This window comes from Sminthopsis crassicaudata, chromosome 6 (genome assembly GCF_048593235.1).
Source record: "Sminthopsis crassicaudata isolate SCR6 chromosome 6, ASM4859323v1, whole genome shotgun sequence".
Classification (NCBI taxonomy): Eukaryota; Metazoa; Chordata; class Mammalia; order Dasyuromorphia; family Dasyuridae; genus Sminthopsis; species Sminthopsis crassicaudata.
In genome coordinates, this window is record NC_133622.1 from 176058005 (window position 1) to 176074986 (window position 16982).

Sequence of the window (16982 nt, forward strand, 5' to 3'; positions counted from 1 at the left end):
ATGCCTGGGATTCTTTTTTCTTACCTGAAAAAGCCAACTAAACTCATATGCACATTGAAAAGTCCCTGAAACTGTCTAATTAACTGTCCAGTGACATTTTGATGGGGTTCAAATTTAGAAGTGGAATAATCTATAAATACACATGCATCTCACTTATGAAGTATCTAATTTTTTCCTTTTTTTTTTTTTTTTTTTTGTTTACACTGTATAGGTTCTATCATATCATGCTTCTGCAGCAGAAGAGGAAACCAGAGAGCTTCAGTCATTAACAGTAAGTTAATTTTGTAAAAGGCTGAAATTCATACTTTCAATTTATAAATTAATATACTTTTCTAAATATGTAGGCTCAAAAGTAATATGCACCACCTCACCATAAAAATATAGCAGGTTTAGAAAATATTTAAGTAGTGGGCTAATAAGAAAAGTTAATCAGAGGAACAATGGTTGTATTACAGTTGTTTCAGTTGTGTCTAACTCTTTATGACCCCATCTGTGATTTTCTTGGCAAAGATGCTGGAATACTTTGCCATTTCCTTCTCCAATTCATTTTGTAGGAGAGGCAACTAAGGCTAATAGAATTAAATGCTCAGGGTCACCACAGCCAGTAAGTAAATGAGATCAGATTTGAACACAGGAAGATGACTCTTCCTGAGTTCAGGCTTGTCACTCTAGCCATTGTACCACACAGAGAAAAGGAAAGGTAACCTCAAAGAGGAATGCATTAGCAGACTGGGAAAGGCCTCCTACAAAAGATGGGATTAGCACTGAGTCTTAAAGAAGGGCCAGAGAAGAGGGGAAAGACCATTCCAGGTTTGGGAGAGAGCCCATACAAATGCACAAGAAATGAATGATGGGATGTTCTATGCATAAGGAATAGCAAGCAAGCCATTATAGCTGGAATATAAAATTAAGGGGAATGAAACATAAGAGAACTGGACAGGTAGGAAGCAGATGGAATATGAAGAGCCTTAAATGCCAAACAGAATTTAATTATTTTTATCTTTAGGATAATAAGGAGTTATTGGAGCTTCTTGAGTAAGAAAGGAACGTGGTTGTCAGTTCTGTGCTTTAGAAAACTGGCTTTGTGAACTGAGCGAAATATGAATATGATTTGGAGTAAGAACAGAAGGAGAGAGAGACAGAAGGAAACAGAAACAGAGATAAAGACAGAGAGACAAAGGCACAGACATAGGGACAGAGACAGACTGACTTGAGGCAAAATTAGACCAATTAGAAAGCAGAGTATCTAAGTTTTGAATCTTGCTTTTTCTATTTACCACTTGTGCAAGTCACTTCAACTCATTGGGTCATACTTCTGCTATTAAATAAGAGAGGAAGAGAACAAAAGAGAACCCAGTTTCCATTTATCATGTCAAAAATAGCAATAAATAGGACATAGGAAAAAATGACAATCCAGAAAATCTTCATGGAAAACAAAAATTGCCTCTTGGTTAAAAAAAAATTGACTTTAAAAGTGGAGAGACAAAAACAAAAAGCCCTAGTGTAATTAATTATTATAGAGGGTGAAAACTGAAGAGGAGGTACAAAAGAATATAAGAAAATAATATTATCAAGGATTCCAGAAAGGAAAATAAATACTACATTTCAACACTAGCAACAAGCTCATTAAAAGAATTAAGGGAGCTCTTGAATCTATGGAGATGAAAATTGTAAGGGAAGAACACAAAAGGACAACCAGGAGACTCAGCAGCTTGAATTGTTTGTTAGCAGATCGTGATAAAATGATTGTGTCTCTGAGGAATAGAATTGTGTTCATGGAAGATAAAAAGGCAGATGGCAATGCAACCAATAAGTTCACATTTTAAAATCAACACATCTGTAAGGTTCAATGAGAAAGGTTCTTTACTTAAATAGAAGTAAAGAAAATATATAGAAAACCTGAAGATTATTTTGCCTTAGAAAATTTTAAAGGAAAAATGCTTATCTATTTGTTTCCCAAAATCATGTATAAAGATTTCTCTAAAGTATCCAGAACAAATCCATGCAATTCACAAGCTGCTAAAAGAGATGAATATCAAGTTTAATTCACACAATTGTGCTGTTATTAGGCTCCAAAATCATCAACAGAGAGAGGATATTGCAAGAAGCCAGGAAGAAAGATGTAATATATTTTTTAAAAAAGAAAATAAAAATCAACAACCAGAAATGTATCATGATTTTTCATCTAAGACCAAAAAAATGGAAGAATCTATAATATTATATACTAAGGAATCTAGGGAAACCAATTTCAGAATTACCCATCCAGTAAAAGTAAGTATATTTTTTCAGGAGAAATAATTTTATTCAACTGAAGAATTCTAGAAATTCCTACAAGAAATAAGACCGGCACTAACCTATTATAGACATTTAATCATTCACAGAGCAAAAGCTTAATTAACATAAGGAAAAACAATTTCAAAATAATGAATGTATAGCCAGTTTTAGTGGTGATTACCCCTGTGAATGTATTGTGGCCATAACTAAATTCCCACACTTCAGCTTGTTTGATTCCTTGCCTTAATTTTCACTCTGAGGTTTTAAGACAGTTCAAGAGATATAGCCTGATATTTCCTCCTAAATTAGTGGAAAGGCACAATCTTTCCCACCCCACTTTGAAAAATAAAAGGGAAAGCTTCTTTTCATTTTCTCTCTTTCTCAAAATCCCTTTTCTAATAAGTTTAAACATCAATATTAATAATATTTAATTTAATTGTATAATAATATTCAATATTTCCACAAAGAACAGTCACTTCCAATCAACAACTGTTGACTTCTCTTCAACTCTGGAAACAACAGTGCTACTTTTCTACACTCACAGTACGTCAGTCAGAATCTCACAAAGAACTGCCTTTAGGAAATCTTCACATCATTAAGGTTAAATTCAGTTGTCAGAAAACATTTTTAATCTTCCTCAAAAATAAATGAACTTTCAGTCTGAAGAAGGTTGTGTTAGTCCTTAATCTCTATAACTTACAGTCTTTCTCAAACCACAGCAGTTAACTTTCCAGAAGACAATAAAATTGTTTCTTTCTCAAAATTCTGTTCCTTCTTAAAGGTGCAGTAGTAGTATCCATAGTTTAAAAATAGTGGACAAAGAAAAAATTATTTCTTTGGGTCACATTTTTCAGAATTGATGTGGAAAAGTTACTACCAGTTGTACAACATACATTAGAGTTTCCTAGAAAGAGAAACAATGAAATGAACCTAGAAGAGAAAAAGAACATAGGATGAACATCATAGATGAAGAACAAGCAAAGGAGAGAGGAAGATTTTGGAGCAGTGGAGTGTGTATTCTCAAAATGTTCTTCCTGTCTGGGACTTTGAACATTTCATAGGATGAAAAGTAGTAAATTGAGAAACTGTGTTTAATGTTGGTAGGAAATATACACATTATTTCTGAAGCCCCACCACTCAGGTGTCACCTTCCTCTGGTCTCTGTTGGAATCTGTTAGAACTTCACATAGTTTTAGAGATTTATCAAAATTCTCCCAATTTCCATCTTCGTTGTGCCAGTGCATCTCCACTGAGTTAACAGGATATTTATTTCGATTATCTGGTTATGCTTTTTAAGACATTATAAGTAAGGGGATGATCCTGGATGAGTCATTTGCCTTAGGTTACAGTTTACTGTCTCAATTACATATAAAATCACAACATCACAGAGTTCCTTGACTGATTTGGCTACATTTGAAATGGCAACAAATAAAATTAGTCTATCTGGGGTTAATTTTTGAAGTTTGGATTTAAACATTAGAGGTTTTTACTTCATTCTTGGAGGGGGCAGAAACTAGTGCCTTCTAAGTATAAAATTCAAGTGCCTCTTGGTGGTTTGGAAATATTTTTTTCAAAGGTGTTCCAAAGATGTTAAGTTTAAGTAAATCTTCTGGAAAGACTATACTTTTGGACTTGATGATGGTCTTTGTACCTGTGACCCAAAGACCAACTCGGTTTGTTTGAAGGGGCTCATTCTGATAGCAACGGCCACCTTGTGATGAATTGTTTTTCCCCTATATCTCACAGTGGTAGTCTTTTAAAGCATGATGGCATTCAGATCCGCCTTGGTAAATCCCTTATCTCTCTGGAAGCACCCCAGTTCACTTGCTGTTTGCTAGACCTAAGTGAGGCAAGAGGGATTTGTTAATCTCTCTTGTTTCAAGAGAAGGGTTTTCAAGGGATGATAACTGTCCATAATTCTGGAGAGGCCATTCCCATTCAAATGTAGGTTAGACTGATATAGCCACTGAGTCCTCTCCTTGATGTAAACAAACACTTTCGAGCATACTCTCCTCCTTCAAATATTATAAAGCAATATGATCCTTATCGAGAAAGATCTATACTCCCATTAGTACAACCAATGCTTACTAACTCATTTTGACTTCCACCCATGGTCAAGGAAGCCTAGGATGATAACAACCCCCAGATCACTCACCCCACCACCATCCTGGCCTTTGAAGCCATCATCCAGAGAAGCAGTTCTTGCAGAAATGCCGATAACAACTGTTTCCAAAAGTACTTTGTCCTCTGCCTACTCAACCCCTACAGTTCTCACCACCAAAGTCATTGGGATTATCAAATAGTTTTAACATCCAAAACATAATGGCTTAATCAATGGAAATGGCACCAATAAAGATTATTGTCTGTTTTACCTTGCCCCTTAAAGACCACTGGACCTTTCCAACTGACTTATAACTGAATCCTCCTATGTATGGTGCCTGCCCCCATTAGGATGTGGGCTTCTGAAATCACAAAAGGATTTGTCTTGCTTTTCTATTTTTAACTTCAGATCTAAGCTTATTGCTTGGCATTAGTTAGTATTTACTAAATGCGTTTTCATTCTTTCACTCACTGTAGTGCAAGACTTTCCTTTGTGTCAGTGGAATCTGTGACTAATGTTAGGATGGTAGTTTATAGATCCATAGATTTAAAGCTATAAATTACCTCAGATGCCAAGTCCAACTGCCTCATTTTTAAGAGAAGAAAACTAAGGCTCAGAGAGTTTAAATGACTTGCCCAGGGTCTCATAGCTAGGATCTGTGGGAAGTAGGATTGAAACACAAAGTTTCCTGGCTCCAATTCCACCACTTGGTGTTTATAGTGAGTGAGGAATTGAAATTCACAGTTGGAACACATGCATATCCCATGATCAGGGTATCTGAAGTTTTCAGAAGTACATTGTGCTTTTTAGCTTTCTTTCAGGGTGAGAGGGAGGTTAAAGACTGCTTCATGTTCTTTTAAGGCAATCAAAACTAATAAGTAGGATGAATTCTACTTCCAAGAGCTTGCTTAGCCTATTAGGTCATGTTCCTTTGGAAGTAGAAAAGTCCTTAAAAAAAAAAAAATCCTGATGATTATCCTTTTACTCCTCCATGTGGTTTTTAACAAGAAAGAAAAGATACTAGTACTATGCCCTTTCTGAGGCTCAGTGTCCTCATTGTCAAATGGGTAGTATCTCTAGATCTCAAAGAATTTTGGGAAATAAAGGCCTTTGGACAATGGACTTTGCTATATATAGGGTGTCCCAAAAGTCTTAAGTATAGCTAAAAGCTATTACAGGAGCAGCTAGGTGGCGCAGTGGATAGAGCACCAGCCTTGAATTCAGGAGGACCTAAGTTCAAATCTGGTCTCAGACTTAATACTTCCTAGCTGTGTGACCCTGGGCAAGTCACTTAACTTCAGGGAAAAAAATAAATAAATAAAAATAAAAGCTATTACAACTAAGACCCTGTACAAAGGGAAACTTGTTTCTGCTATTATTCAGAAAGCTAGGAGGCATAGTGGATAGATTGGGATTGAATGAAGAAAGGTCAGTGTTCATGTCCCACCTCTAACGACAGGCAAGAGCTGGGTAACACAGGCAAGTCCCTTCACATCCAGTAAACTCTTAAGTCTTTTCCTTGCATGCCACAGAGGAAAGGTTGGATTTGGAGCCAGAGAGAATGGATTCACTTTGACTAAGCAATGAGAGTACAAAGAAAGGCAAAAGTCAGCCTTCCTCAAGGGGCTCAAAATCTCATGGAGAAGACAACTCTATAAACAAAGTGTAAACAAGATAAATAGGAAATCATTAACAGAGGGAATATCCTGGAATGAAAAGGGTTTGGGAAAGGCTTCCTATAAAAGGTAGGATTGGAATCCTACCAATCCAAAATTGGGATAACCTTTAAGTCACTTAACCTGTGCCCACCTCACAGTTTTCTCATCTGTAAAATGGGCATAATAATAACACTTACTTGACAATGCTGTCGTTGAAGGAAAAAATGATACAGTATTTGTAAAGGGCTTTGCAAGCCATAAATCACTGTGTAAATGCTGATGTAACAATAACGATGATGATGATTATATTCTACCCCAGGTAAAATGAGTGTTGGTTGGTATATCAGTGATCTCTTATGCATTAATTGCAGTCAGGAAGACTTGAGCTCAAAGCCTATCACAGTTGTGACTAGCAATGTGGGTGAGACACTTAATCTCTTTTGTCCTCAGTTTCCTCATCTGTAAAATGGGGATTCCAATAGCAGCATGGTTTTTTTGGTTAGGATTAAATGAGAAAATATGTAAAACACTTAGCAAAACTTACAGTACTATTTGTAATTCAGTCTTGGCTAACTCCTGATGACCCCATGAACCATGGCATGCCAATTTCGTCTGTGGGGTTTTCTTGGCAGATAGTAATCTGACCATTTCCTTTTCCAGTGGATTAAGCCAAACGAAGGTTAAATGTCTTGCTCAGGTTCACACAGCTACTCAGTGTCTGAGATTGGATTTGAACTCAGATTTTTTTGACTCCAGACCTAATATTTTATCCAGTGAGCCATCTAGCTGCCTCTTAAAGTACTATACAAAAACATTACTGTTATTATTATTTTGATATATGTTCTAATAGGTCAGAAAACAAATTCTTGTTTATCCATGCCTCATCATATAATAATACCTTACTCTATTATGCTTTGAGTTTTGTAATGTATTTTGTGTGTATTATCTCATATGGGATTTACAAAAGCCCCCCGAAGGAGTGAGTATAGACCACAGATTGGTTTAATTCCATTTCCCAAATAATCATGACCTATGGTAGGGCACCAGGGCCTTCCCTAGGACACTGAACTTTAAAGGGTACCATCAATACTAACTCAGATTCCCTCAGCTTCCTCCCATTGGTTGCTACATCCTGGACTCATCCCCTTCTCTTTCCCCTATATTCCAGTCCCCAGTGGCCATTATTTTAATAGCCAGAAAAACTCCTGATGGTTGGAGAATATTTTCTTAACCTTGATTGACCACTCCCTAAGTGAGCTTAGTATCCCACTCTACCCTATTTTTTCCTCTAAGGCATTAAAAAAAAATCTTATTTTAGATCCTGTAGATAGGGAAATTGAAATTCAGGCAGCTGGATTACCTTATAGAATTAGTTAATGTCTGAGATAAATACAAAAGGAACTCAAGACACTTGAATTTTTCATGCAAATTGTTTACCTCTATTTTTTTAGACAGTTAGGTGACAAAATGTATTAAAGCTCAGGCCTGGAGTGGGGAAAACCTAAGTTCAAATCCAGCATCAGACACTTACTAGCCATGTGATCCTGGGCAAGTCATTTAATCCTTGTAACCTCAGTTTCCTCATCTGTAAAATGAGCTGGAAAAGGAAATGGCAAACCACTCTAGAATCTTCGCCAAGAAAATCCCAAAAAGGGTGTCACAAAGAGTCAGACATTACTGAACAATACCAACACAATTTTCGTAGAGAACTAAATGGCAATCCAGTTAATCTGTGTGAGTCAATAAACATTGCATAAGTACCTTCTTTGTATTATGCATTATGCTAAGCATTGGAAATATAATTACAGGCAAAACAGTTCCTGCTCTTAAGAACCCAATCTAATGGGGCAGGAGGAGTAGCTAGCCAAAAATTTGTTCAGAAATCCATGTCATCGACTGTCAGGACAAATGATGTCTGATCTCCTTGGAGTCTACTTTTCACATCAGCAGACCATATCATCATCATTAATACCTGTGCTATCTCCAAACGTTCTAAATTGTCTTCTATCTTAAAGGCCTATTAAATTATACACAGGTTGACCCTTTCATTTGTAGTATTGGGCATATGTTAGTATTTGGACTGAAAAAAGTAAATCCTATTCTCTCTTCTTTTTATTTTTATTTTTTTTATTAAAGCTTTTTTATTTTCAAAACATATGCTGGATAATTTTTCAGCATTAACCTTTGCAAAACCTTGTGTTCCAATCCCCCTTTACTCCACTCCCTCCCCTAGATGGCAAGTAATCCAATATATGTTAAACATGGTAAAAACATATGTTAAATCCAGTATATATTTCCCCTCCTTTTCTCTACTCCCTCCCCTAAATGGCAGATAGTCCAATACATGGTAAATGTTAAAATATATCTAACCTTCCTTTTGGAAACAACTCTGGGATGGTGGAAAGAATTCTGGGTTCTTTATTATAGGACCAGAAATTGAGAGCTGTAAGGGGTTCTGGAAGCCAAAGAGACCAACAAAGTGATAGAAAGATAGGAGGATCCTGTCCTAACAGGGTAACTACTGTGAACCCCAGCCTTATTTCCTTCATCTGTGAAATGGGGATGGTAGGACAGGCACTATCCATCTCAGAGGGTTGTTGTGGAGCACCAACATATATGCAAAGAACCAGATAAATTCATGTAAATTGGAAAATTTGACATAAAAGGCCAATGCTGTTACTTAATAATGACACTCATCAGAAGAATCTAATCCCTTACTTCTTTTTGATGAGTTTTACGAGGAATCTTCCTCTCTTCCTCCTTTCCCCCTCCTCCTACCTCTACTCCCAATCCTCCAGTACCCCCTAAAAAGAGGAAGAAGAAAAAAAGGACAAAGAGTAGAAAGCTATCAGGTCCTTCACCTCGTTGACCTGTGCTCTTGGTGGAGTTTTTTATTACTGATGGAAGCTTGGACCAAGGGTCAGATTTTGGATAAGGTCTATGGATCACCATACTGAAAACCAAAGAAGATGGGGAAAGAAATAGTGAAAGAGCACTCCTACTAGAAATTGGTCTAAGAAAATGGATTGGTAATCTCCAGAGGAAAGAGCCCAGCCCTGAAGTCAGACACTAAAGGGCTTACTGAGTATATATCCTGAGCACACATTCAGTTTTGGAGATATAGTCATCAATTAACTTCTCATTAGAGGGGTATAAACTAATGCCTAAGACTTATTTTGATTTACAAATTCCATCCTCTGAGGTATCTGCACCTTCTTGGAGACACTCAGCCAATATCTCTGATCTTACTTAGTGAGTGGGCAAATGAGGAGGGGAAGGGTGAGGATGGAGGGGAGGGGGGGACTGGCTCATACCCGTTTTGATTCTGTATTCTAGGAGAAAAAAAAATGAGGAAAACAAACATTATTCTAGATTTTTCCTGCCACTCAGAAAACAACAAACACCATTCAGTCTTTTCTCCGTTATATAAGTTAATCTACTTGTGAGGTGCTGCTCCTCTATACTCATCCCCAGGCTTCAACATTTTCCTCTGTGAAACAAGGGGACTCCCAGCTGGTCTCTGAGGTCTCTTTCAACTCTTGGTCATGATCACAGTTTCCTCAGCTGTATAATAAGGGAATTGGATTAAATGACTTCTATAAGATGTCTTCCAACTCTAATTCTATGAGCTTAAATTTTTCATATTATTAGAAATTTAGAGGAAGTCATAGGACAACATAAGTCATTGTTAATATGAAGTGCCTTCCTAGGATTACAGATTTTTATTCATTTATATAATATATAAAAAATGGAAAGAACCTTGAATTTGGAATGAGGACCCGAGTCTGAATCCCAGATCTGTGCCTGTGTGATCTTGAGGAAATCACTTCATCTGTGTGGGCCTTAGTTTCCTCATCTGTAAAAAGAGGAGGTTGGACTATTTAATCTCTACAGTCTCTTCCAATTCAGCTCTTTAAGCCTAGGATTTTCCTTGCAATTTCCTTTTAATTGTTTTCTTCTTCCAATTTTTTTTCCCATTTACTCTAGATGTTTTTCTGAAAGACCAGGTGTCCATCTGCTTGTACCTTCTAATAATGCAGTCAACCCCTAGAACACATCCAGAGGTTGGATTTATTTGTTCTTTTTATACATTGAGAACTTAGTATTTCAGTGGAGTAGGACCTTCTGCCATTAAAGCACCAATCTTATGTGCAACAGAGAGTTGTTCCAAGCTCAGAGGAATTGTGACTTGAAGAATCACAGGCTCAGTTAATGTCAGAGGCAGAATCTGAACCCAGCTCATCCATGCTGTCTTAGAGACAGATGTATTCAAAATGAGCTCAAGGAATAGTTTTTCAGTGAAAATATTTCTTATAAAAAAAAAATCTAAAATCCTAAGATAATTAAAGTAACAAAAGTTAAAAATAATCATATCAATATTAAGGAGAAGGGTAAATGTATATGACACCCTCCACTCACATAAAATAAAAAACTATAGATTCATTTAGATGGTCAGTAACCAGATTTGGGTACTAGAGGAGACTGAGTGAAACAGTTTGGTTCTGAAGAGCTCATAGTGAAAATGGCTAAAATCTCCCACTTCCTTTTCAAGGAAATGCAATTTCACTAAAAAACTATTCCTTAAAGGAACGTCACATGCCATAAAATACCTTTAATTGTATTTTAGTACCTCAAAAAATGTATACTTTCACTGATGGCCATGTCTTCTTATAAGTTCACACTATGGTCAGTTGCTCTTTCAATAAGCATTTATTAAGTACCCACAATCTGCCAGGCAACACACTAAGTGCTGGGGGGTGCAAAGAAACGCAAAACAAAAAACAAAAACAAACAAACAAACAAAAAAAAACCTCTCAGTCTAATAGGGGAAATTTCCATTGTACAATGCCAAAGAAAGAATACTTTATCTGGAACCAGAGGAACTGGGTTCAGATCTTGCTATTAGTGTTTCCTATCAATATGACCTTGATCAAATAACTTAACCTTTCTGGACCTCATTCGTTATCTGTAAAAGATTAAACCAAATGCTCTCTGAAGTCTCTTCCAAATCTTCTATGATCATCTAAACTCAAGGTCTTTTTTATGGGGGTAGGGGAAAACATCATACACTTTTTAAATGACTTTCTTTACTCTGCTCCCTGAATATTGATTGATATTGCCATTATTTTAATGACTTTGATAATTTAATCAAAAAAATTCTATGAATCATCTTGATGACCAGTGAAATAGAAGAAAGAATCATTAAGACAACAAGTTTCTTGAATTATGATTTTCCTTTTCATATCTGCATCAACCGGGCACCAAACATTGGTATAATGTGCTCTCTTGTAAAATGCCAATGGGTAAATGGAAGAATTTGACATTTCACACAGGACAAAGTTCAGAAGCTGTCCTTCTTTATTAATTCAATTTACTTGCCTGGATAACTTTCTGAGTCAGGGGCCTTCTCCTAATCATATTTCTTTGGGCCCTCAGGGAGCTGCTTACAGGTTTCCATAGCCTTTGTTATGGTTGCTGGGACTCAAGCCACCAGGCTGAAGGCAAGCTAAACCCCCCTGTTAACAAGATGGATTTTGCTTGTATAAAGATTGGAGGGTTAGACCAATGGAATAACCCTGTAATCAAATTTCTCTATTTCCTCCTGAGATTACCAGAGATTGGCTACTAAATATAGACTTTATGTGAACTACACATCCAAAATAAGAGACTCAGGGAATTTTAAATGACCAAATGGAATGAGTCTCTTTCTTTTATTTACCTAACCACAGTGTTGCATTATTTTCCATTAATGTCGGGCCTTCTAAGGCTGCTTGAAGTTCTTGGAGTCATGAGCACGGAAGAGATGCTATTTTTTTCTGCAAGATGAATCTGCATCATTAGCAAACGTCCCCTCAAACATGTAAAATGTAGAGCAATACCTCCAAGAGAGTCGTTATGGTTCTGTGGAAAGACTTGATGGACTTGAAGTCACATATCTGGATTCAAATTCTTTGATTGACTGCCCATAACACTTTGGGCAAGTCCCTTCATCTGTCCAAGCCTCTATTTCCTTCATTTTAAATGAGGGAGTTGATTTTGATGATCTCTGAGGTCATCTTTAAATCAACATTCCTCAGAGTAAATGGTCATCCCACAAGAAGCTGTTGAAAGGCAAATCAATAATATTTTTCTTGATAGGAAGGAGAGGAATTGATGGAGTTTAACATCAAGATTTAACAGGGGTCTAAGAAGATGGGTAACTAACTAAATCTGCTTTCAACACTCATCTCCCTCATTTCCTTCCCTGGGGAGGGGAAACTCTGGGGTATGGGAAGGTTGTCCATAGGTGACAAGGCAGGTAAAGGAGGCAGACACAGGCCACATGTGCTTCACTAGAACTAGATTTGTTAATCATCTAATTTCTTCCCCTTACTTGAAAAAAGAAGAAATTGAGGCTTATAGAACTTCATCACTTGAATGAAGTCTGAGGCAGTGACCAAATCAATGATAGAGCTAGGATTTGAATCCTAGTTTCTCATCATGGAATCTGAAGGTTTGGGTTCAAATCCTTTCTGTGACAGTTATTACATGTAAGATCTTTGGCATATCTCCTCATCATTCCTCAGCTTTCACCTGTTAAATAACTATACAAGCAATAGCATCTTCTCCCAGGATTGTTAGCAGGGTCAAATGATTGTGCAAACCCCACAGTGTTCTATAAATGCTAGGAATCAGTGTTATTATTTGACTCTATGATCCCATGATTGCCACTGTTACCATGCATCCCTTCTCCTATAAATGCTGCTGCTCATGCCCAGCTCCCCAATTCTGTAGGGGGGAAGTCTCAACTTTTCTCAGGTCATTTTCTTCTGAAATACATATCAGCACATACATGATCATCTGATTCTCCAGGAAGACCCTCGTTTTCATTAGAAACAGAAATGACACTGTAACTATCACGCTAATCCTCAGGAAAGGTGACAATCATTGAGAGTTTGGGGCTGTAGATTTCACTCCCAATGATATCTGCAGCAGTTTAAATCATAAAAAGTGAGATAGTCCAAGAAATAGGCTGATGAAGGGGCAGAGTAAAAGGTATAGTATTAAGTTAGATGGAAATCAAATTAGGTCAGGTCAGTTTAGCATTCAAGTTTGTAAGTGGGAAGTTTCTTCTAGGATGTAAACTTCTCTAGCAAAGAGGTCTTTTCATGCATAACTTTATCCCCAGCTCCAGCTCCTGGCACAGTGCTTTGCATTTAATGTTTGTCAAACTGATTGTAGAACGATGGTTTCACCAAAGTTTCACTGGAGAAATAAAGAGGATGGGGGGAAAAAAATCACCAAAAAAAGGCAACATAGTATGGTGAAAGCGACATAGGCCCTGGAATCAGATGGTCTGGGTTTGACTGCCTCTTCTGCCCGGGTCATTTTGGATAAATCCCTTCTCTTCCTTGGGCCTCAGTTTCCTCATCAGTAAGGAGAAAAGATTGAACTGGAAGGCCCCTGATATCCCTTCGAGATCCAGGATTCCATGTGGAATATTATAGCTTCCCATTAGAATGCAAGCTCTTTGAGGGTAGGGACTGACTTTTCTTTTAGGTCATATAGCCTCCATATATTACCTTGTGCAGACTGTAAGCAATTATTAAATGCTTGTTTAATTAAATGAAGGAAGGAAGGAAGGAGTTTTGAATTTCCCAGATTTTGGGGTGACTTTGTAACTTCAGTGTGCTTTGCCTGTATTTCTAATATCTCTGTGTAAGCACACTAGTTCTGAAGTCAGAAGAGCTGAGTTCAAATCTTGCCTTTCCTTCTCACTAACTGCATGACTTTGTGGAAGACATTTAACTTCCTGGACCTGTAAATCTGTACATGAAATGATGATGATGATAATGATAATGATGATGATGATAGCTAACATTTATATAGCACTGATATATGAGGCCCTGAGCTAAATTCTTTACAAATATTAGCCTCCCATTTAAAAAAACATATATATATATTAGCACATTTGATCCTCACAACAATCCTGAGAGGTCTATTTTACAGATAAGAATAAAAGGCAAACTAAGTTTAGTGACTTTTACATCTAGTAAGTTTCTGGGGTCAAGTTTGAATTTAGGCCTTCCTCTCTCCAAACCTATTACTCTATCCACTCTGCCACCAAATTGGCCTAATAACTAGAAGTCTTTTGAGGGTCCCTCCAGGCCTAAATCTATGATTCTATCACCAATCACAGGCACGAGGAAGTCTCAAACTTATTCCTAGTAACCTTTGAATGACTGGAATATTTTGGTGTAGGATGAAATATAGAAGGATCTAAATATCATCGTGTGATCTGAAGCATTTCTCTTGGGAAATCACACTGAATGAGAGAATAAGGCAAAGCACGTGTCACTGCAAGATGAGCAGCTGCCAAAGAATAGCTTAAGTGAGTCCTAGAGAGAAGATTGTCACAGATGATGATCTGCTTGCAGAAAACCAAAGCACTGGACTCTGTTGCACAGCCTCAGGGTTTGGCTATTTATTATAGGCCTTCTAAGAGAGATTCATGGCACAGGAAATAAATGGCAAGCTCAATCTGGGTTTCCTGGAGCCGAGTCCAAGGCTCTTTCCAAATATATCATTCTTTCTACCTGGAAAATGTAAACAGTCCTTCCATGTAACACCAGGGATGTTTAGCTTAGAAGGATGCAGGATATAATTTTTCTTCGAGTGTTTTAATGACTCCCAGGTTACAAACTCAGAACTTTAAAGCTGGAAGTAATCTTAGATGTCCCTGAATCATCTTCTCACTTCTACCTCAGAGTCCCTTCCTTTCTTCAAAAAACAGCTAAAGTTCCCACTTCCCCATGAAGCTTTTCTCCCAAGTTCTGGTGCCCTCATTCATTAATGGCCCACTTTCTTATTCTTTGCGTGTATCTGGGTATTTATCTGTGTATATGTCGATACATAGGAGTTTACTTTTCTTTCTTTCTTCCTTTCTTCCCTCCTTCCTTCCCTTTTTTCTTCTTCTTCTCTCTCTCTCTCTCCCTCCTTCCCTCTCTCTCCCCCTCTCTTCCCCTTTCTCTCTCTCCCCTTCCTCTCATTCCCTCCCTTCTCCTCTCCCTCCCTTCCTTCTTTCCTTCCTTCCTTCCTTCTTTCTGTTCCTTCTTAATATTTATTAGCTGTGTGACCCTGAGTAAGTCATAATCCCAATTGCCTCACAAAAACAAGAAAAAAAAACCAATAATAATAACATTTAAGGAAAAGATTTAGACATACATACATACTCCCCTTGTTGGCTTAATTTATTTAGTGTTAAGTGTCTGATTGTAGATTGTATGTGTATGTTGTTGTTTGTCTTTCATTCTCAAAGAGGGCTATGAAATCAGGAAGGTGATACCATGGTATCATGACATGCAAGCAAATTGGATCTCATTTAGAAATAGCACTATGCAAAGCCACCAGCTTCACTTTGTCCTACAGAGCCATCTGGGTCAAGATATAGATCAATTCAACTGGAGATAGCTCTGGATGCAATGGGAGACCTTGGCCTTTTTAGGCAGCAGACTTTTAACAGTTTGACTGAGGCAGCACTCATTCAGTGATTAAAGCTAAGAAAGAAATGAGACAAAGAATGGCCTCTTTTACCTATTCAAAAATATTTTGGAGGAGGAGACCCTCAGAATTTCTAGACAAAATAGAAATAATTGCTGTTTACATTCATTCTGAGCCAAACAGGGTTTAAACAGTGAACAAATGCGGTTTGGTCTGAGACCTGTTTTTGGTCAGTCAATGAGAGCCAGAGTGATTTGATTTTAAGGCATTGTTCTAATTCCTTTATAATCTTTATAACCTTAAAAAAATACTTCCCTTGCTTGGGCCTCAGGTATGGACTCATCTTTGCCTCCTTACACATACAGGAGCATAGAGGCAGCATGAGCTAATGATTAGAATGCTGGATTTGGAATCAGGTGACCCTAATGGGAATCTAGCTTCAAGTGCACATATTCTCTGTAGTCATAGTGAATAGAGTGCCAAACCTGGAGTGAGGAAGACTCAGCTTCCCAAGTTCAAATCCAACCTCAGATAATTACTAGCTGTGTGATTCTGGACAAGTTACTTCATCCTGTCTGCCTCAATTTCCTCTTCTGTAAAATAAGCTGGAAAAGGGAATAGCAAACTACTCCAGTATATTTGCCCAAAAACCCCCACCAAATAGGATCATGAAAAGTCAGATACCTGAAAAATAACCAACAACAATACAGTCATCATGAACTCTTTAGCCTCAGTTTTTTCATCTGCAAAATGAGAATAACAGTTGTGCTACCTACTTCGTAGAGTTATTAGAAAAATGCATTGGAAACTTTTTTTTTTAAACTGGGCTTTGTGATTTCACTAGTGTGAGGAAATTCCCATGTGCTGGCTCCTTCCAACAGCACAGATCAGTAACTTATTTGAAACTAAAATCTTATAGAACTATCCTGGGGTAATAGTAGGTTAAATCACCAAGCCACGTATCACAGGCATGTTTTGACTCCAAGTCTTTCAGGCTTTATGACCAGTCTTCAATCCACATGTCACCTCTCAAAGCTCCATGGAACGGTGGATTGGTATAATAATGACCATCTGACAAGGAGAGGAGGTTGACTGACTAAAAAGACTTGGGTTTTTTTTTTTACGTTTTTATTTTTATTTTTTATTTTTGACTAAAAGATTTGGAGTTGGATACCAGCAAGGCTAGGTAACTATCCTGGGAACAAGTAGTTGTTACAGGAAGTAGGATTTGAACACAACTTTTTTCCTAAGTCTAGCATCCAGTAAGATGCTACTATAAAATAAAATACTGGACTGGTTTGCCATTTCATTCTTCAGCTCATTTTACAAATGAGGAAATTGAGGCAAATAGTATTAGGTGACTTGGTCCAGAGTCACACAGTTATTAGATGTCTGAAGCCCTATTTGAATTCGAGTTCTCTTGACTCCAAGACTGGTGCTTTATCCGCTGTACCACTTAGCTGGAGATT

At 37.4% G+C, this 16982-nt stretch overlaps 1 protein-coding gene across 5 annotated transcripts in view; it reads left to right on the plus strand.

The window, feature by feature from the left end:
• PDE5A (phosphodiesterase 5A) overlaps positions 1-16982 on the plus strand; it is a 181063-nt gene that overhangs the window by 121710 nt on the left and 42371 nt on the right. For all 5 annotated transcript variants that reach the window (XM_074276053.1, XM_074276054.1, XM_074276050.1 and 2 more), the window contains exon 11: positions 212-271. In XM_074276053.1, the coding sequence (XP_074132154.1) occupies positions 212-271 (60 nt within the window). The remainder of the gene's footprint in view (positions 1-211; positions 272-16982) is intronic.